The following is a 22655-nucleotide window of genomic DNA, read 5'->3' as shown; positions in this document are numbered from 1 at the left end:
GTGAAGTTTGGACGGGGTAAACGTCACACACCCTGATCTGGAAGCTATTGAAATAAATGTATTTTTCAATGAAATTATATATATACATACATACATACAGGGCAGCACGGTGGCACGGTGGTTAGCACTGTTGCCGCACAGCAAGAAGGTCCTCAGTTCAATTCCAACATCAGGCCGGGGTCTTTCTGTGTGGAGTTTGCATGTTCTCCCCGTGTTTGCGTGGGTTCCCTCCGGGTACTCTGGCTTCCTCCCACCGTCCAAAGACATGCACCTAGTGGGGATAGGTTAATTGGATAATCCAAATTGTCACTACGTGCGAATGAACGAATGAATGTGAGTGCAAATGGTTGTCTGTCCCTGTGTGTTGGCCCTGTGACAGACTGCCGGCCTGTCCAGGGTGTACCCTGCCTCTCGCCCTATGACAGCTGGGATAGGCTCCAGCGCCCCCCGCGACCCTGAACAGCATAAGCGGAAGCGAATGGATGGATGAATACATACATACATACATACATACATGTTTTCTGACATTTAATCATTTATTCATGGAAGCAGCAAGGTAAACAGCCAGAATCGTATCAAACTACTTGCCTGGGTGATGAAATTGTTTAGAAACTGGAATTTTAATTCATGAGACCATAAGTAAGCAGGGTGATTGGATCACAGCAAAGTAAATGTAAAGCAAAGGGATGTATCGTGTAAAACATGACCAAACTATGCAGGTTAAAGGTTTAGCATTGATCATAAGAAGAACAAATAATCAAAATTTTTATTTAAATTCAAGTGGAAGCTAAGGTTTGATTGTAATCTAGTGTCACTAGTATCACTCCTACTTGCTTGTCCCCTATTTCTGCTGCATTGATTGTTAAAACAACTCTTATTTAGCAGATGATCTCTGCTAAACACCTCTGGGTTTCAGTAAGGATGTTTCCATAAGCCTATTTGAATCACACGCTTCTTGTGAAACTCACAAGTTTTAAACTTAAACCAGTAAAAATGTGGAACATTGTCTCAGTGTGTGCTATGTAGAACAAAGCATGCAATGCTGTGTGATCCAAGCAGACTTAACCAACCTGCCTATATGCAAGTAAACTCAAACTCAAAAACTGTGTAATTGTGACCTCTAGTGGCTCTACATCATAGCATAGGCTGCTTTGAACACTTGAAATGTGCATCAGTATGTTTTGCTACACTTAAAATTCCAAATAGTTTAGAAATTTATTTGCAATCTAAATTTCTAAACATTTCCAAGCTTAATTTGACCAACCAGCTGCTCTTTGTAGGCACCTGTAGCATCATCATGCAGGTGTAACACAGTCCCTGATCAATAACCTGAAGAAAACTGAAACTGCGGAGTTTTAAATCTTCAGTTTCCTCCAAGTCTGGTTGTGGTGGGATAAATTCATCCATGAGAAATCAATATATAAAAACTTTCAGCAAAGAGGTCGTCAACACACATTTTGAATTCTACAATTCGTCTGGATGGTATTTTCCTCTCAGCTTCATATTAAATTATAAAAAGTCACTGAACAAAGGACATTAATTATTTTCCTCTGTCTGGCTAAGTCTTACTGTTCAGCAGCATAATTCAGTTAAAATCTGTAACATGAAGTACTACTTCCAGGTAATAAACGAAATAAAACAAAAAAAAAACATTTACTACAACTGTGATTAATATCATTCAGTCACAGACACACACACTGACTGAAGTCACCTTTCACAGGGCTTAATTTGCTCCGTCAGTTATGGGAATTCATTTCAAACAATGTCTAAAATTCAGTCAGAGTGAATAAACATTACACTTATTCCTCTTTCAGTCGCTCCCTTAGTGGACACCACAGTAGATCACCATCCACAGTCTCACCCCATCCCTACTATTCTTCTCTGTCACACCAACCCTCTGCATGTCCTTTGTGTGTGACATATACTTACTAACTTCGTAAGTCTCACTTAAAACCCTGAACAAACAAATTTTCTTTCAGTGCAATTTTCCAGAATCAAATAATGGAAACTTTGGTTGGTTTCAACCAACCAATACTCCTACTTGTGCTTTTTATCCAGTCTTTATCCAAAAATATTATTAATTGTCTGTATCTTTGGTATTTGGTAAGATTGCATCCAAAGAAACAGAACATCTCTTGTTGAACTACATTTTGTGAAGGATAGGATCTGAAAACTTAACAGTATTATATTCTAAAACCTCCAAAACTGTAAACAAAAAACATCCATAGACCTTTTATTTAGAAGTGCATTTACATCTACATTTTATTTTTCATATTTCACACATGATTACAGGCTATAATTCTACCAAGCTGGAAAAGCCATATTCTACCTGATGCTCTTTGTAGGCAACGCCTTCACACTGCAGCATCGGGAAATGCTGCTCTGAGGAGATCTTTTAGTGAGTTTAAAATCCAAAAAGGCGTGATTGGACATCAGTGAGGAAAGAGGTTAAGAAAAACACTTTGAGTAGTAATAAATATCAGAAAAATGTAAACCAAGCAAAAGGAGAATTTACACAGCAGCAACTAAACTTCATGATGGCACAAAAACACAGGAGAGATGCAAAAATGGAAACTTCTCCTTGCAAGTGTTCTCTGGTGTACAGTTAAACCTACAAAAGAAACAAAAGTAACCTGGAAGCACCTGTCATGGTGACAAATGTGCAAGTGTAAGGATTTATGTGAGTGTAACAAGGCCCAAGTTGTAATGGAGTATGGAGAGAAAGTTGCCTCAGAAGGGTTACAAATGGGTACAGACGAATCTGCAAGCATGAACTAAGACTTATAAATGTGTGCAGTAATTTGTGTGTAACTTTTGAGGACTCACAAGCACGCACTTCAACAAATGTGTACTTCCAAATCTGAATAAATACTGATTATTTACACAATTTATTAAGTTCAGCTTCACGAATTGTGTCAGTTGTGTTTTGGCAGCAAAATAGGGACCAACACAGTATTAGGCAGGTGGTCGTAATGTTGTACCTGGTGTATGATTTAAATATAGAACAATGGTTTGTATCATAAAAACATAAAATACGTCTCAGTTACAAACAATGTAAATAAGTGTTTTTGACAGTACAGTGCAAGTGACCCAGAAACTCAATGGAAAAAGTCTTTATCCTGGAATTTTAAAAACAGCTTTCACCATATAAGCATATTTGATATTTGACTGCATTGTACAGAACAGTTTTTGCTATAATATGCATTTTAAAACATTAGTTTACTTATATATAATTCATTGTAAAACAATTTTAACTCATCAGAAGAATTATTTTGAAGTGACACAATCTTCCATTCACTTTAATTAATTAATCAGATTAATTTGATCTTGTCTAATAAATTTCTGCCCTTATTGACAGGCTGGAGACCCTGGACACTCATATTAAACCCCTTAAGATTGCTTAAAATGACTTCAACATCGAAAGGAACCAGTTGAGCTTCCTGGGTAAAGTGTTCTCGCCGTGCATGTCTTACTGGGAGGAGGCCCTGGGGTAGATTATGAAGAGTCTCCACTATAGCAGAATACAACATTACACAAGAGGGGAAAACTTGTAGTGATGGATTACTGTTTCAATGGGGATGGAAAGTACAGTCAGAATAACCAACATGTATTCTGCTATTAAATTAGAGCTCAGCAATTATTAATGGAAAACCTGGATATTAGTAGGATACTTTTAAATGGTTTGAAATGCCATGTACTGAAACTACAGCAACATCGTTTTATTATTACTGAAAGAAAAATGTTTAAAAAGCAGTGTGAGAAGTAGTTTCATTTTATTCCATTAAACACTCAACTTTTGTGAAACTTCATGTGTGCTGTAACATCTGTGTTCTCTTCAGTAGTAGTTAAAACTCTACTAACAATATAAACATATTTCATGCTGTCACCTGGTGCCCATACATAGCTATAACATGTATACAACCAATCTCAGTGTATCATCTACAAACTACCAAGACAAAATAATTTCACATGCTTCATTTTTAATTCCTTAAGATTTAGTATGAAACTCTGAGGATAGTCTTTACTTCAGTGCCCTGTTTTGAAAAGCAGAAGGGTATATCAGTTACATCAAAATTGTGGGAATGTGCAAGTGTGTATATACACTGCTCAAAAAATTAAATTCCCTTTACCATTATTTAATTTCATCCTAGCTAAAAAAAAATTACATATGATCTGATCTCAGTTACTTTATAATGTTTTTCAGTTGTGGATACGTTGCATCAACTTCAGGATCTTTAAGAATCTGGAGAAACTGATTGCAGGTCTCTTCACCTTTACTCATCAGAAGATCTATCAGGTTGGTAACAGTTTGTTCTGGGTTAGAGGAGTGCTTCAGATTTCCATATTGTCTGGGAGAGAGGATTCCTTTGGCATGCACACACTGCAGGATAAAGACATCCCCCATCAGGCAGTTAATGAGTTCCACCTTGTGCTCCTTGATCTTTCTCACAGCAGGACCCTGAAAAAGATGACAGTGTATTGTTGATTAGTCTGAAGTAAATGTATTTTTTTTTCTAGGCATTTGTATAAATTCTTGATTTTTTTTTTCTTTTTTTCACTGGTGCCATGTATTCCTCTTTTATCCATGCCAAACTACATTATTAATTACATTTAAAGGAAAATATTTTTCCAGCAAAATACTGAAAGACTGAAAAGTCCAAGTGAGGAGGCTTAATTCACAAAACTTCAGTCCAGAAAAAACAAATTCACCTGTGTGATTAACTGTTTTCACTATTTTTATTATGGAAATGTTATTTATAAAATTTATAAAAAAGCTCTATATATTCACTTGCTGAATACAGAAGGTGTTCCACCATGTTGTTGTGTTAAATCAAAAGTCAAAACAGTCCTCTCCCAGGAGATTTTAGAGCATGCTTCCACCTGCTGACAAGCTTTATGGAAATGACAATTTCGTTTTTTCAGCAGGACTTGGCAGCTGACCACAGTGCCACAACTCCTATTAAATGACTTGCCAACCGTGATACTATTGTGCTCGACTGGCCAGCCAACTCGCCACACCTGCACCTCATCTTTGGGATAACACCAAACGGAAGTTGAGAAACACCCAAATCAACAGAGAACTGCGAAGGTCACTACCAGGCTTTGGGAACACTCAGCTGAGCTAAATGTCACCCTGCACTGAGCCACTTATTTTGAAGCAGCTCCAACCATGTACCGAGTGGATAAATGCACTCTTTTGTAACAAATCCTTTTTTGACTGACTTTAGACGATATTCTAATCATTTGAGACGCTCTAATTTGGGATTCTTAATGAGCTTTGACCTAAAATTATCACAAAAAGCTTGAAATGTTTCACTTTACATGTTATATCGGTCGAATTTACCTTTTAGAATGAAATGACAAAAATGAACATTCAAATAATTATTATGTTTACAATGATACACTGAGGAGGGCAAATCAGTCTTCTCAGGAAGAATAAACCATGCCCTATAACCATGCCAGTACCGTGGCACATTTAGGAGAAAGAGCTGCATAAGGTAACAAATTCTAAAAACAAAAAATACACTTTGACCTCACAAGTGATTGTGTGCCAGATCATTGGCCAACTAAGAAAATATTACAATTGTTCATTTGAGGTAAGACCTACTATGTCCAATATTTACTAAAACTGTAGGATATCAGTTTTTTCCCCTGTTTGTGTAGGAAGCATAACTTTAACTTCAACTGACTTATCCCAAAACCATCAATACCATCTTGTGTCAGTGAACACCTCTATGTGTGTTCTTGCCAGTAACACTATTCTCGTACTGTACCTCAGGAGGTGGCTGTGTGTCCTCTACCATACCTGAGAAAAACCATCAGGAATTACTTACTTTCCAAAAGTCTTTTTTTAATCTTGCATAATTTGATTTATGAATTACAGACTAACAAAAAGCAACAACAATAATTACATATTTAAGGTCAAAATATTACCTGTGTTTTCTTGTGGTGCATTCACACTCACTGAGAAATTTATACCCCCATCAACATGGACACCTGATATTTTATCAGCACATATAACACCGCCACCACTTGCAGTGAGATCTGCTTGGGGTTTAATATTTCCTGTAAGAAGCAGAAAAAATAACAAGAAAAAATTAATTTCCAGCTTGTTGTAATAAAATCTATATAAAAAGACTCAAACTGAAAACAAACTTGAAATATGTTTGAAAATAGCTACTGACTCAACTGAAATACAGCAAAATAGCTGTTTCACTGCTTGTATAATAATGAACTACTACCAAACCAAATTAACTTCAAATTCACTCAAATCGTTTTTTTCCCCTATCCTGATGCTTGGTTTGAGCTTCAGCAGCTTGTTTTGAACATGTCTACTTGCCTTAATGCACTGAGATGCTGCCATGTGACTGGCTGAGTAGATGTTTGTATTGAAAGCAGTTGAAAAGGTGTACCTAATATAAAGTGCTAATGAGTGCATTTAATGGTTTCCCTTATATGATTCCACATAGAAAAAAATATAAAAAAAAACCTCTTACCAGACAAACTGCTGTCTGCCGGCTGGCTTACTGTTTGAATGTTAATTGAAATGTTTTTTGCAGTTGTGTTTGTAATTTCTCTGCAGGACACAACACTGCTACCATCAGCAAACATGCTTGGAGTGGATGAACCTGGAACTATAAAATAGACATATATGAATAATGTAATCTCAGCTTTCCTTTGGTGGTAATCTCACAGGCCCATTTCGGCCCAGACCACACGGGACTTTCACACACCTTCAGCTTCAGTGACGAAAAACTGCTTCAGTTGTGGGAAGTGTCCTTGGCGCTTCCTCAGAGTGTCAATAAAGTTCTGACAGGTATCTTCTCCTTTTTGAATGATTATTTCCAAGAGTTCTCTCATCTGCTCTGAACCACTGCTTTGCTTTATTACCTTTTTATATTCATTCACGGATAGGATATCCCCGCAGTGCTCCAGGATGTACTCAGGGTCACTCGAAAGCCATACGCACAGTCTGTTGAGCTGTGAGTTTAGTTTGTCGGTGGCCTGAAATAGTGCAGACATACTGTGTGGAATTCAACGTTTTTCTTGAGCATGACACAGACTTTAACGCAGTTCGTGTGAGAGACTCAGACTTGTTTGTCCGAATGTGGGTCTGCGTGCATCATACAGTGAGCTTCTTTTTTTTTTTAGCGGTGTTACTATTTCCGAACTTTGAACGGTTTTATCTTTGGCGTAAAATGAAAACTATTCAAACGGAATCGAAAGTGTTTTACTGGGTTAGCGTAATATCAAGGGTCACGTGCTCTGCCCGATTAGGTACTAAATGAATAAACTCAAAACCTCACAAGTAAAGATTCTGGTACCATGCTGGGAAGAAGCATCTTCTGCTATAATGGTGCCTTTAAGGACTTCTCTTAAAATATGTGCCACATATGGAATAGATTACATGGCAATAGATTGCGTAATTTTCTGTGCGTAAAGGACCAAGCCGCTTACGCCCCTGTACATGCAAACTATTTACAGAGCCTTTACAGAGTAGTGTTGCGGGAATTGCCGTCTTGTGTGTGACTGGGTGCAGTAAGGAGTGTATGTGATGTGTGTGTGAGCATGCGCGTGAAGGAAACGCGGGGAGCGAAAGAGGAGAAAAAGAGAGAGTGTGTGTCATGGGTAGAGAGGGCGACCGGGAGCAGCGCTCTAACGGGCCACAGGCTATGCAGTGTGCTTTCGAAGTGTGCAGTACTGTTATTAAAGCCTCATCTCTTCAGTACTCTCCGGTGCCTCGGCTGATTTCTGTCTGCCTCACTACTCCACAAAAGTGAAGGGAGTTAACCCCGAAGGAGGACAAACTTCGGCCCTGGAGGAAGCATCTCCCCTCGCGTCTCCCGACCACGGTCAGGGGACTGACGACGAGGAATGGTTAACAGTAGTATGTATAGGCTAAAATAAAACCAATGTTTCTTAATGCATATCAAGTCGAAATAATATCACTGGTAGAATTACATGGACTACATTACATGGCAAATACATGCTGCTTACCTTTGTTGACAGAAAATCAGTCATGACTTGACTCTAAAGCGAGCGATTAAAGTTTAGCAGGAAAAGGAAGGGCCAGGGCTTCTTGTGGTTGTCGTTCTGTGAAATAAAAAAAAGTTTCGTTACTTCCTGATTCTGTTGACGTGGCATGCAAACACATCGACAGGCATGCAAACTACAGTATAATACTGGTAACACACAGGCAGCATACTCACATGCCCAGTTAGGATCCCAGCTGGCCCATTTTTAGTTTTCCCCATTGTAAATAAGATGTGAGACAGTTTAGGTTCAGACTACTTTATGAAATCAAACTGAACACAACTTAGAAATCTTGAGAAAATAAACAGCCTGCTTCATCAGAATGGCCTTGTTGATGATGTGACCACATGCTGTTTTTGGAGTTTAAAAAATGTCATAAATGTGCTTAACTCCGGCTGAGCATACTCAAAACTGACTGAGCTGACTGATCAGCTGCTCAGAGTGAGGCTGGGTTTGTTAAGGTGCTTTCTGAAAGTCCAGTTTTATTCTAATTTTACATTTTGCAAAATAATCCAAGAATCAGATTGTGCTGTGTTTGGCTATTAATTGATTTATTGCGTAGTGTTAATTACTCGTTTTTGTTGTTTTGAGGTTTCTCTTCTTTTAAGGTGAAATTAGAATCAGCAGACTAACTGGTGGGTTACAACTGTGGTCAAGGTCTCTGTTGCTCAGACTGGTATCGAATCCTATCAGAGCTCAGCTGCTTATGTGAATTATGAAATGTACCAATCACGCTGCCTCTTTCTAACTCCCTGTTTCATAAATGTAGATTCTACCTTATGTCAGGTACATGGCGGGTTACAAAGGTGAGCTTCATGAGTCTGATCCCTTCTCTCGGTGTGCATTGTTGCTCCTTGTTGCAAATATGTGCAGTGTTGAGCCACCTTCTCTTTCTTTATATGTTGCTAAGAAAATGGGAAGTAGGTGCAGCAAGCATTTTTCTGCCTTCTGTTCTGTCCTCCTGCAAGATGACACTGCTTCAATAGTGTTGAGGTCCATGTAGGTGATATTAAGGTGTTTTATAGTTGTAGATACTCACTGTTGTACCTCTCTCCTCTCCGTATAAGTTGGCACTTTGAACTAAAACAAACATCACAACATAAAACTTGTTGGACTAATTTTCAGAATAGTTCTTGTGTAAAATTGCATACCTCAGCCTTTTCTCAAGAATGGCTCCTTCCACTGCAACCATTTCTGATGGGGTTTTAGTGAAAAGCAGATGGAACAACTGAAAGGGCAGATGCATCTCAGGACCTTATTTTTTATCTTAGTATGAGACTGGATTGAAAATGAGTGAAAACGCAGCCAATGTCCAAAAAAAAAAGGAAAAATAACACGAAAGTCTGGCTCCTTGGGATGTCAGCCAGTGATGGTTTCTAACAATTGGCTCAAAATTCTGAATGTATATGTTCTCAATTATATCTATAATTCAGCATTTTTAGAATAAAGAGAGTGATGAAAGGCAAAGGCAAAATGTTTTAACCGACAAACTTGTTTTTCTGTTTCTGTTTTAGCAGTTTAGCTGTTTTCAGGTCTGTAATTTTAAATCGAACATATTATGACCACCCTTACTTTAAACCTTTCCTTCGTGTGTTTCAGGGCTTTAGTGGCTTGAGCCAAAAGGCAATATCTGGGCTCTGTATTGGCCCTTTCTTCTTCCTTCCTGCTTCACATGGACCTGTTTGCCCTCACACCCTGTGTTCCACTTGTTTTTCTATTGCTATTTGTAATTCACTGTATTTACAACACTCACATCTCCACACACATGCATACCCTAAAGGAATGTTCACCTTTTGTCATGGCTCAAAGTTGCCAGGTTGTGACAGTACTGGCTATTATCGAGGTGTTAGCTAGCACTGTTGCTTCCCAGCAACAAGACTGAATCCAGCCTGGAGCCTGTCTGTGAGAGCTCTGGCTTGTCTTTTTGGTACATGGGTTCCTCCCACAGTCCAAACACCTGCATGGGGTTTGGTCCACTGGTGATCCTGAACAGGCTGAGAGTGTCAATGTTTGTCTGTCTCCGTGTTAGTGCTGAGACTGATTAGTGACCTGTCCCGGGTTTACCCCACCTCCCACTGTGACTTGAATAAGTAGAAAAAAATGGATGCATGTATTTTTCCTGCATTAACACAGAAACAAACATGTGGATTTACATGACTTCTCCCTCTGATTTTCCCTCTGATAAACAAACAAAATCTTTTAAACATCACCAGGTTCCGGTATTTTATATCACATTAGCAATTTACATGAAAACAGAAATATGTAACACAAAATAAATGAATATACAACATCTTACTATAATATTATACATTAGTCTTTGAGTGCATACACATGTTAGAAGCTGTTAAAAGCACATGTATTGTTACATCCACAGCGAACGATCACCAAGTCCATACGCTCTGTTGTGAAATGTGGACTCTTCTAGATGTACAGTAGCTGAAATGCAGACATTATGAGGTCTTATGGCAGAAATGCACTGAATCTCATGAATAACATACATAATTCCCCTGTGATACAAACGTGATGCTGTTCATTAACAAACTTGGAGCGATATGGGTAATAAGGCTGTTAGAGATGAGTCACTGTGCAGACTTATGTTTACTGCTCGATGCGCTTTTGACAAAAGTAGCGTTTCGCTCCAGCGTTACCGCCCTCCTGCCAGACGTCTGGTTCAGTTCACTCATGTCCACCCCAGAGTCTAAACTGGTCTCTCGACTCTCGACTGGTCTCCGTCTCCTCTGTTGCTCTGACACAGCGTAATGGATCTCAGCTGCAGGCTTGCCCTCCAGTGAGACAAACCAGGCCCGAGGAGGCTGAAGTGAGGAGATATTGGATTGTCCGTGCACAGAGTGCCTGCTGTCCAAGATTTTATGTAACGTCCCGGGCACTGACACTGACTCTGGGAGCCTGGATGTGTTGGTGGAGGTTGCTGTCTGGGAGCCACCTGAAGCTCCAAGCTTGTCTTCAGTTTCTGCTGCCTGGTTCTGGGTCTCAGGCGAACCTTTTGTCTGTGTCTGGGTGAAGTTTTCATTACTCAAAGGCTCTGTGGCAGCACCATTTGAAGCCCCTGCACGGGGCAGGGTGGCTGACTTGCTCCACTGGGCCTGCTCTGGTTGCTCCTCTAAATGGAAGAAAGCTGGAGTGTGAAGAATTGCAACAGGCTGGTTGTAGAAAAACAAATTATCTGTCAGAGATACAGAAACTCTTTGTTCTGAAGTCTTGTGTGAACACGTCAAATCGTTCAGGTCCGTGTTCATATCATTCTCCAGCATAATGGCCACAGCACTGGTGTTGGCTATGAAAGAAGCATTGTGTCTACTGTCCCTCTTTTCTTCAGGTTGCTGGTCCTGTGAATGAGAAGCTTTCCCTTCAAAGAGATCATCATCACATGTTGAAGTTTTTTGGTCTTTTGTTGTCACTGGTAGGATCTTTGCTGCTTTAGTTTCACCAGAGGAACACCTGCAGGTAAACCAGGACATTAGTAAATGATTATTTGGGTAAATTTAAGATTAATTTTTTATTCTTTAAAGGAATACACCACAGAAAACTATCAACAGCTCGTCCCTGATAGTCCTATTGAGCCCAGCAAGTGTGTAAAGGGCAAAGGTTTATGATACACGTGTCATTACCTGTATTATGCAGAACTGGGTGATGCTACATGACCACAGTATGAATATTTGATAGAGGGTTTTCAGTGAAATATTCACTTAAAAGTATATTGTGACTTCTAAGTGATAGCCCATATAGGACATGGTTATACTGAAAGTTAGAGATTGGACAGCACTTTTGAATTAGTGAGCCTTTGTGTGAAGGTTTTTGTTCTGGTCACTATGATCAGGTAATTGCAATATGCATGACATGACAGCAGAGTTGCTGTAAGTAAACTATTGTTCATATCTTTATGATTCAGGGAGTTTGTCTAAGTCTAAGAATATTTTAACCTTCCAGCCATTTTCACTCCTTTGTCATAACATTGTCATTATTAACAAAAGTAAAGCAGCTCAGTGGGCCAAACTGGGATACTTTGTCAGAACTCCAGGCCTCAAGGGTTGATGTGCTGCAGGTTTTAGATGTGTCCTTGATCCAACACAACTGATTCAAATGGCTAAATTAACTCCTCAACATGTCTCAAAGTTCTCCAGAGGCCTGGTAATGAACTAGTCATTTTATTCAGGTGTATTGACCCAGGGTGTTATTGTTGAAGTTGCCCAACCCTGTCTTAGATCTCCCTATTGTGAAAATAAAGGACTAAAGGATTCTGCTACATTGCAAAATCCCATCAAAGAGCACAAAGCATTGACCCAGAGCAACTCTGATCCACAGAGTTCCCACATGAAAACCTGCAGGACCCAAATGACCCACTGCAAACATCCTGATACTAGGCAATAAAGGACTTCGCCACAGGTTTCAGGTCCACATCTCAGTAGGTCAGAGCTGATGTGGTGGCGCAGGTGGCTCCTACACAGTATATGGCAGGTGGCTCTAATGTTGTAGTTGGACCTGGTGTAGTTTAGTATAAAAGTATTTTTTCTCTTTTCTTTTTACCTGCAATAACATAACCCAACCAGAAGAGAGATGATAATAACGAGTGTCCCTCCAAAGAGAACCATCAGGAAAAAGGAATGCCGTATGATGAAGTCAATGGGAATGGCAAGTTCAAAGAAACCTGAAGAAGATCAGAAGGAGGACTTTTAGAGAGTCCAGAATAGAAAACATAAAATATGATCAAATATGTAATAATATGTAACATTAGTCGCTGCCTTCCAAGGTTGTGAATAATGAAATTAATACAATGATAAAATCCAATTTTATTAATTATTCCAGTGCAGAAAATATCTGAAAGTCTGTACTGCTAAAAGTGACTTTTACCTCTGTTAGATGACACAGGTGCTGCGATCCAGTAGCCGAGATGAGGAGCTGTGAAAGTCCACACAAGACTTCCATCTACTGATGTCACCTTTCCTAATCCTTTTCTCATCCATGCCCCTGAAGAGACCCAGCAACCCTTTTACACTTATATCCTCTTTTCTCGCACTTATGTTAATGACTTATCAGATGAGTGGGGCGTTAGTATGTGTGTGATTATGATTTCTACTCACCAGTGGTCTGGTTAAAGAACCAGGCTGGAATAACACTCGAAGACTGAAGTCCAAAGCTGTCGGGAATGTTGAGGTTCATCTGCACAGGCCCAGTCACATGTAACTCCGTGTCTCCTGAGAAAAGCTGCACGCTGACAGCTGCCACCGGGCTTAACTCCACACTGACGTATCCTAGAGGACATTAATAAATGTGTAAGAGAAGAGCAGGTTATTATGTGCCCTGGGCAAATTTAGCTCCGACAGCTTTGTTTTTCTTTTCTTGAATAAAAGGTTCATGTAATAATACTTTAGTGTAATACAGCTTTGGTATTGTAGTTTAGTACTGCTTAAATCTGTGTAGAACTTATAAATAATTGTTACCCATTCAAAACTCATGTAACTGTGTAAAGGCCTTAACTGCTTCAAGCCAAAATTTCACGTGTATTTGTCTTTAGAACCACAAGATGGCGCCAAAGGAAAACAAATTCCGTTTTAAGGCAATTTCAAAAACTCCCTCAAAAAAATATATGTGACAAGTAGAAAGTTTGTTTTTATGTTCTTGAGCGGCTCTTCTTGTACTCATGTATTCCCTTTTTGTGCCCCAGTACTTGTCTTCACGCTGTTACTTTCATTTCAACTGCCGTTCTGTCTGTCTGCTAATCATCTGTGGGTTTCAGTGGGAGTGCATCCACAGATCAGCATCCAACGTCTTTTAGATCACACGTTTCTTTTGAGGCTGCCATGTGTAGTAATGTGTCACTTCACATCACTTTTTCCACAACACGAAATTAAAAAATAACTCAAGGAAACTCGATCAATCGTCTCCTGCCGACTTCACCCAGTTAAAAGTAGTTTCCCGGCCTTTGTTGGAGCTGCATTTCATTTTCTGTTTCGTTTCCATGATATTCTGTCAAAATATGCATAGCTTGTGGCTTTGTGGTGACCATTTTACACACTGGTCATAGCGTCATAGCATAACTTTTTAAATGAATCAACGAAATGTCCATCCAGGGTCAAAAGGAGGGCTGGAGCTTCTCCCAGCTGTCACGGGGCAAAACGTATGGTGCACCTCGGTGTCTACTGTTGCTCCAGTATGAATGCCAAAGTATTCTTTGGAAAGATACTGAACCTTGACTTGTTCCTGATGGGTTTCAGAGTGTGAATGTGTGTGAATGTTAGATAGAAAGCACTTAGGCATAGAAAAATGTGCTCCTATGAATGAGACTCATAGTATAAAGTGCTTTGAGTGCTCAAGCATGGTAGAAAAGTACTGTAAAAGAAGCAGTCCATTTACCACAGAGAGCTGGCTCAAAAACACCTATGGTCGGTTTAGAATTAACCTAACCTCATGGGAGGAAGCCCAAGTACCTCCAAAGAACATGCACACTCCACAACGAGACTCCAGCCACTGCTAGGTTTAAACCCAGGACCTTTTTGCTCTGAAGCAACCACTGCATCACTTCGCTGCCCCCAAATGCAGACATTATGAAGTATAAAGAAAAAAGTAATGAATGCATTGCACCTGTGAGACACCTGGTAACTCTGACTATACTATTCATGCTTTTGCAGAACAAAAAATACATCTAAATACCAGATTTATTGCTCATGATGCCTCGAGTGGCCAGGAAGCCCCCCTGCTCTGACGTCAGCCTGGGAATGGTCAGGAAGGCTTTAACAGAGGTGATATTACTGCTGTGTGTCAGGTTCAGCAGGGTTTTAGGAAAACTGACCACAGGCTGGGATGAAGCATCTGCAAAATGATACAAAACATTTGTAAGGACATTACATTTCCCAATTACAGAGAACAGGAGCATCAGTGACTTTAACAGCTTATACAGTACCAGATGTTCTCCCAGTGATCAGGACAGAATCCTCAAAAAGCCAGATGTTCCCTTGATTCACACCCTGAAGTGATAATGTCACTGATGAAAATACTACAGTAGTGACAAAGAGAAAAGGAGGAAAGAACCCAAATTAGCATTAGCACACTATGGTTTACTTTTCTTCCACTAGATGGCAGTGTGGGGGGTTTTTATTCTTCAATGCTAATACTGTCCCCTCAAATGATACAAGCAAAGGGAAAAGCCTTTTTCTGGAAGAGGCTTACAGCAACAATAGCTCAGGTTTAAAGAGGTTTCAATTCAAAGCTTTAGTTAAAAAGAAAAATGTAGCATTGAATGTGGAAGAGGAGCAAAAGAAGCAAACACTCCAGATGTGGGTCAAAAAATAATCCCGGACAGATTGCAGCAGCCAGGAAAAGCTAATTAGGTGTCAAATGCAAGAAAGGTGGAGGAACGTTTGGCCTTGCACAAACAGAGAATGTTCGAAAAGAAGTGCGCATGAATCAAAGTGTTTTCCCTGGTTGCTTTTCATGATGAAATAAAACCCCCACAATTCTCTTCTCTCTCTGCAGTGCTGGTGTAAACATGTGACATTCAGCTATAACCAAAGAATAAATGGTTTGAGCTGAGCTAAATTTCAAAATGAGAGCTAGCATGGGAAAAAAAAACATCCACACAATGTGCAAACACCCTGAACAGATGACATACTTGGCATTTTGTCGGTTTTACAAGGCAGCAGTGTGCAAATGTAGCCGTCATGGCAGGCAACAACTGTGAGAAGCATCCCAGTGTGGTAAGGCATGTGAAGCAAGACCCCACCATCCTCCCCAGAAAGAGCTGTTTTGGTCTTGGTGTAGTTGACGTAGACCTCCACCACTGCCTGGCTCAGGTACTGACGACTCAGCACATCATTCACCTGGACCTTCAAGCTGAAGGTAGAACCTGGGGAAAGAAAACCGATAACTGCAGGTTCACAAAATGATGGGAGCATAGTCATGGCTGCAGCTCTGACAAATGTGACACTTTACATCTGCAAGTTTATAGAAGTTATGATGAGGAGGTAAAAATATGTAAGAGTGCATCACTGCAACCCCTGAACGAGCAAGTTTCTGATGTTCTCTGAACAAAATGTATCATTTTAAGCTCCATGAACATTAAAAGCTTCAAATACTGAACTTTAATATTTCAGCAGAACAGAGGTGGCTGCAGTGCTAATTAACCTGGACGAGACATTATTGACAAAACAACAAGAAAATTAGTTTACGGAATCCCTCGAGGGCATCAATCAATTAATCCCAGTGGACTGTAAAGATGGGGACACAAATGCTAATGTTGAAAGTGGGCAATTAGTCCAGCAAAGCATGCAGTCACAGCAACATTTTGCCACATCAGCATGCAGACAGCTGCCTAGGGTACATATTTTCAATACTGTAATTCTCGTGAGAGTCTCCTAATCATTAAATGTTTCAAGCAGCAGCCACAGAATCCCATTTAGGCACCTTACTCAATTAGCCACTTTCACACTGAACACCGAGGCCCAATAAAAAGGTTAATGGAGACTTCTAAAGGGCAATGTGTCGCATAACAATACAAAATACTCAGTAATCCATCACAGCCAAACAAGAATCACTGACTAAAGGATGAAGCCGATGCATTAAGCTACACTAATCAAAATATTTATTTAAGCATTGGATTAAATCCATAACACGATTAGATTAGAGTATTTTAGCCTCTTTTAGCTGTTTATTTTTGTTTTAAATCCTCAATACGCAGCCTTGCATACAAGGTCATGTTTAGAGAGACAGTGCTTGATAAAGCCCCGCCCACCCTGGTGAAGAAAACGATTCATGGCTCCCAGCTGCTTTCGTTTTATGCCAACGTATCTCCTTGTCAATTCTGTCTTCTACAGTGAATGCATACAAAATATATATTTAGGCACCTAGGTAAGGTGGGTAACTTTATTCATACCCATGGGTAAGTTAAATTTGCTTTACGGAAAAAAATGATAGCATTTGGCATCCCTTCAAAAACACAAATACCTAATAAATATAAACCTCACTGTAGCACATATATAATAATTTAATGTTTCGAATCAAAAACAGTTCTTATTTAATTCAGTAACAGCTACAGGGACAAAGCTGTTTTTATAACGCTTAGTCCTGCATCGTGGAAATAGAAACCTCCGTCCTGAGGAAAGAAGCTGAAATTCACCCTGTAGAGGATGGGAACCATTTTTAAGGATTGATAAAGTCATCGCTAAACAAGACTGTGGCTCACCTATCAGGTGACTGGACCATCTCACGATCTGATTCAGTGAGTGACTGAGGTCTGACCGAACCATGCCACCAAACAAAAGGATAAAACAGACTCAATAACAGAATGATAAAACAAAGTTCAATTTTTTTGGTCAATGTGGAAATGAGCAAGTTTCCTGAGGCAGTAAAGGTGCTGGTGACCCTTTTTACCAACTGATTTGCAGTTCTGATCAAAGTTCAGTTTTTCATTGATTATGGTGCCAAGATATTTATATGATTGCACTTGCTCTATTTTCTGACTTTTAATTAAGGTGATTCTGACGCCAAGCTCTCATTCACTGCCGGTTGCTGCGTGTGCATGCGCCCAAATGATGTGGTCCATTGGTTAGTCCTGGTAAAAGTCCTTCTGTCAAGACTCAAATTCAGCATTTTTGCTGTCACCATTGTGGCTTCTGAAGCTATTTGTCACTTACACAGAAATCAATTGCTTAGTAATCCTTTTTTTATCCTAATGGGGGGCCATGACTCTCAAAATGAACTTGATGATTTACCCAGTGAAGTGTGCACTGATGGCACAGATCAAAACAGCCCGAGGCACTCAGATTCTTGTCTTTTTACCATCTTCCCCCCGCTGGAAAATGAAATGGACTTTGCATTTGAGACTGGGAAGCTACAGCCATCTTTTATATACAGTCTATGGTCTGGGCTGCAGTGTGGTCATGCACTTTAAATATCTTTCTGATGGTGGGTACAGAAAAAACACGTCATGTGTCTATAAGTGCAGCCACTAATAAATAAATTTCAATTTTAAACTACTGCATTTGTATAAGTTAATCATTTTGAAAGACGCTTGGTGATTTTTCTTGCAGGAAAATGTGGACAATTAACAAAGTTCAGAGTAACATTTTTATATTAGCAATTTCTTTACCTACAGTAACTCACTAGCATGTAGCTAACAGTAACCAGATGGTGCTAAAATAAATATCTGGCACAGATAATCCAATGCATTTTGTTAGATTTAATTATTTACATATTGTAGACTTTCGTGTCTTCCCCTCCAGTGGACAGGGTTTCAGAAGATTCTATGAAGCGCTGCACACTTCAGCTCTGCTCGTCACCAAACAGCAGACAAAGTTTGCTACTACCTATTGAGCTGTTACAGATCCACATATCTGCCATGGTGCCTGATTTCGAGCCTTATTTTCTGTCTCGAATTATCTACGCCTGTGTCTTATTCCCTGAGTTGTTTCCACTTCCCTGATTATCACTTTGTGTATAAATAGTCCTACCCTCCCCTCAGTCCCCTCAGTGAACAGTGTGTGCTGAGCACCCTACCTGATTTCTTCTTTGTATTCTCATTTTGGATTTTATTTTGGACTCTATCAGTCTGCATCATCCCAAATAAAACAGCTCACTTTTGGTTTTAAGTCTGCATCCTGTATGTGGGTCCTCACTCTTGCGTTTCCGCACACTATTTTTTCTATAGGAGTTGGAGTAACACGTGACAGGTACCTCAGCCTTTCAGATGAATATCAGAGTTGAGTGTGTAAAAAGGTAGCTAGGTGCTAATGCTCATATCGTATTTTGCTAAGTGGCAAAAAAATCAATTAATGCATCTTTAAATTGTGACTTTTTCCACAGCCAAGTTCAGCAGTCCAAACACAAGCAGTGGTTCAATGAAGTAAAAAAACTCTGTGGATCCATCTTTCTGTCATGGTAGCTTACTAAGCACGAGGACAAAGCAGTACATATTTACTGAAGAAAAAGAAATCAAACGAATGATTGCACAGAATAGCTGTAAACATCTGAGCCCAGTGACCCATATCAAATATAATAAAGCTGCTGAAAAGGAAAATGCTCCATGCAAAGAGCTTACTGTGTACAGATGCAACACTGTGGTAAGAGCTACATTAGCTTCCTTCACCTTATGCACTGTAATAAACACTGTCAACTGAGCTGCACCTCTGGCGTAGCTGGGAAAGTGAGTTTGGGGAGTCGTAAAGCTCAACAGCTGGATCATCATCAGTTCTGTAGTTATTTTTCACCATGAGCTCATGAAAATGCCTTCATAACACTTTTTATTAATGGCTAAGTGTTGCTTACTGCCACAGCAGCGATGTAATGCCATAAGCATCTTTCTCTAATGGTGACAAAACCACTCTGACAGCAGCAGCGGATGAAATCGCTGCTGCTTTGATTGCTTATAATCCTGCTTCCGAAGGAGATGCCAAAGGTTTACTGCAAACTCATGAAGCTTTATGCGACCAGCTTTCCCAGTGTTTCACCAAGTGCCAAAGCCAGATAACCACATCAAGCCATATCACTGCCCCGAACAATTCTCTTTGATCAGAGGCAGACAAATGCCCGGAGCTCCTTATTTTCAGCCACAATGAGAAACAAACATGTCCATTTGGCTGTTTTATCATCAACCCACCAAGATACTTACACCAGTGCAGATGGACACGAGGAGGCTTGTGTTGGGAGAGGCAGCCTCCGCTTCATGTGTGTTCCACCTTAGTGGCCAAGCATAACAGAAGGGGGTCACTAAATCTGTAGTGGAGGTGCTTCGTGCCAGATTACTATAATCTCCCCATTTGGCGAACTCAACCAGGTTTATGAAGTGGGCCGTCTGAGGTCAGTGAGTGCAGATGAGAAATGGATTCCATATTGTGTGTACAATGTGGCTGGAATGGTGTTATCATCCTCCGCGGAAAAGTAATAAAGAATTCCACAAAGCTTTACTTTATAAATATGTGCAGATTTGAAGTGAAATATTAAAGTGGGCGATAATGACTGAAAACTCTGTCTGTGGCTAAATGCTGACACGCATCACCACATTATCACCTTTTTCTTTTTATCAGACATGACAACAACGATCAGAGATCCACAGGAAGGAACGCAAACATGTTGACTGGTCAGTTTTCAGACCAGACAGATGGTCCCACAGGGACTTATCTCTTGTGCCCCCCCCCCACCCTCCCCCACATTTGTCTGTATGTGTTGGAATTGGGCCACATATTCCACTGATGGACGACAACACAATTAAACCTTTTTAATATGTGGGGTACAACAAGCATAAGTCAGCAATATCAAACCGAAGAAAGGTTTAAGTCATTAAAAAAAATCACATTGGAGGTTGGGGGTTGGTTAGTGAAGTAGGGGCTGATGTCCTAAAATGGTCATGCTTGTCAAATAATTACAATGTTCCCCGAGGCCGAATGAGTAAATCGTTAAGTCTGCCGATCTGCTCGTTCTGAAGGGAACAACAATGAAGACGTTAATCTCAGTGTGGGTGAAGAGGCCATCTGTATTTGTGGGGGTGGGGGGGGGTGTTTTGTTTTTAACTCAAGTGGAAAGTGGGCATTTGTTCCCCCTGGGAGTTTACTTGGAACTGAAGGGACAGGGAAGCTAAGAGGACGTGGTTTTGTCAGGACTCAGCTGCAGGCCTGCAGATGGGGGGAGGGATGGCCAGAGACGACAGCATGCTTGGGTACATTTCCAAGTGTTGTAGTCAACAACACAGACCGGGGGATCATGTGATGGTAATGCACTCCTACATCAGCATGAATAAGTCATGAAATCAGTTGATAAGAGCGAGGTCACAAATCCCTCTTTCAGCTCCTCTGGAAGCAGAAAGTCTGTCACGAAAAGCTCAAGCGTGTCTGCGAGCGAGGGAGAAGAACAGACGAGCTTCCGAATGAGATTCTCCCTTAAATGTCGTGAATTAAAACAGCTCAGCTGGAGACAAATTGAAGAAGTTAAAAAGAAGAATGAGCCTGCTGTAGCGCCAGCAGATGATTTGCATGGAATTATAATCTAGACTGAGCTGATATCGAGAGCTGTCTGAGCTGTATTCCAAGCATGTGTTTGACATGCTTTTTGGCCAAATCCCAGAACACTTTAACATGTTAATACTGTCATAATGTTGTAAATAATGTGCACACGAAATGATCAAATTTGTGCCTGGTGGTGGCGATGCACTAAAAGGAGACAGATGGAGACACCTTACTCATGAGTTGGCAGCAGGAAGATCCAACATCACTTATTGCTCATGAGCAAATCTGCAGATTTGTGAGAAAATCCTCATACAGATGGTCTAAGCCAGCTCAATAAAGGTTTCTTAGTCTATAATATGGTACTTGCAGCCTTTTGGGGAAGAAAGATGAAGCATGAATATATAAAAAGAACTGTTAAAAACACCGATTATGTTCTCAGGATGTAATGCAGTTCATTTGCTCCTCAAACATTTAACTGAGGACAGAGTGTAAACTTTAAATCGACGTTACACCGACCTGGCCTGGGCTCCAGCGCTTGCTGTTGGAGTTGAAAGGGCTCTTGTTTCCTGGGATCCTGGTTTGAAAAGTTCCCATCATCGGCATGCAGAGGGTGTCCCGCAGCCGGAGTGAACTCAGCCCTTCCACGGCCGCATAAAACCAGCGAGCACAGCAGAGACACGCAAAACAGCAGGCGCATGACTTTCAAAGAGCCTCGTTTTTACTCACCACAGGTCCAGGTTTCATCTACAAAGTACACAAGGACAAAGATGCTCACTCCGCTGCCATCACAACTACTTTTCTGTGAGCCACCCTTCAAACAACGCAGGAAACTCCGCCCCCTTCCACCGAGACCGGCTCCATCCATCCATCTAATTTAATGGGTTTAATTCAGTTTTTTATTACATTTTTATTTTTTTTGCAAATAAGTTCTTATAAACTTTGACTGACATTATTTTTTTCCAAGGGTTTTTGAAAATTATTATTTTTATCATTATTTATTTATTTATTTAATATAAAGCACAATATTAACCCTAGATATTTCTAAATATTATAAAACAAAGCATATTGTTTTTGAATTAACAATAATAGTAAGAGTTTAATAAATAAATAAAATAGTTTTTATTTGTTTTATTTAACTTTTACGCTGACTGTATTAATTCTATAAGCACTGCAAAATGTTTTTATCTCTTTTATTTATTTATTTATTTATTTATATTTCTTTTTATTCTGATGCACTTTTCAAACTTTTCTTTTATGCATGTGATGTCATCATTACTAATATTGCTAGCATTATTGCTGTTAGTACAAGTACTATTTTTTAACCTTATCTAAAAATTTTCAACAAGACATAAAAACTAAAAACATGAAATGGACAAAATGCGTTGATTTGCACTGACAGATGAGCTTAATTAGCACAGACCAATGTCTAAATGATGTTAAAAAAAAGATATTTGATTATGTTTTAGAAGCAAATGATTTATGTTAAAAAATGAGGACTATATTGATGTTTGAGAGATGTAGAGAACCATATTTGAGTTTCATCACATCATACTTAAGTTTTGCAACCTTCCTCCTATTGTAGCTTTACATTAGAGTCAAAGTTAGTCCTCAGCAGCAGTGTTTTCATCGTGCGCTGGATGGTGTTTTAATTTGATGTGCAAACACTTGCAT

The 22655-nt window shown here is 39.8% G+C and overlaps 2 protein-coding genes across 4 annotated transcripts; both read right to left on the bottom strand.

The window, feature by feature from the left end:
- Positions 1-843: 843 nt before the first annotated feature.
- On the bottom strand, positions 844-8099 carry si:dkey-10c21.1. Of its 2 annotated transcripts, XM_005925781.3 has the most exons (7): positions 7999-8099; positions 6735-7005; positions 6498-6635; positions 5935-6066; positions 5775-5806; positions 4273-4459; positions 844-4034 (listed from the first exon to the last, which is right to left on the bottom strand). In XM_005925781.3, the coding sequence occupies exons 1-7, from the start codon at positions 8020-8022 to the stop codon at positions 4027-4029; spliced, it is 792 nt and encodes a 263-aa protein (XP_005925843.1). In that variant the 5' UTR covers positions 8023-8099; the 3' UTR covers positions 844-4026. The 2 variants fall into 2 exon arrangements, with proteins under 2 accessions (XP_005925843.1, XP_005925842.1); XM_005925780.3 differs by having other exon boundaries at positions 848-4459.
- Positions 8100-9267: 1168 nt separating this feature from the next.
- LOC102312603 (protein FAM171B) lies at positions 9268-21816 on the bottom strand. Of its 2 annotated transcripts, none has more exons than XM_042222503.1 (8): positions 19655-21609; positions 15662-15895; positions 14954-15046; positions 14704-14862; positions 13134-13304; positions 12904-13020; positions 12580-12700; positions 9268-11493 (listed from the first exon to the last, which is right to left on the bottom strand). In XM_042222503.1, the coding sequence occupies exons 2-8, from the start codon at positions 15753-15755 to the stop codon at positions 10614-10616; spliced, it is 1635 nt and encodes a 544-aa protein (XP_042078437.1). In that variant the 5' UTR covers positions 15756-15895; positions 19655-21609; the 3' UTR covers positions 9268-10613. The 2 variants fall into 2 exon arrangements, with proteins under 2 accessions (XP_042078437.1, XP_005925844.1); XM_005925782.3 differs by having other exon boundaries at positions 9269-11493; positions 21501-21816.
- Positions 21817-22655: the final 839 nt, after the last annotated feature.

Source organism: Haplochromis burtoni, unplaced genomic scaffold (genome assembly GCF_018398535.1).
Source record: "Haplochromis burtoni strain Fernald_Lab_line unplaced genomic scaffold, NCSU_Asbu1 Contig_87, whole genome shotgun sequence".
Classification (NCBI taxonomy): domain Eukaryota; kingdom Metazoa; phylum Chordata; class Actinopteri; order Cichliformes; family Cichlidae; genus Haplochromis; species Haplochromis burtoni.
Note: the sequence above shows the minus strand (reverse complement) of the source record. Positions and strands in the feature narration are given on the sequence as shown.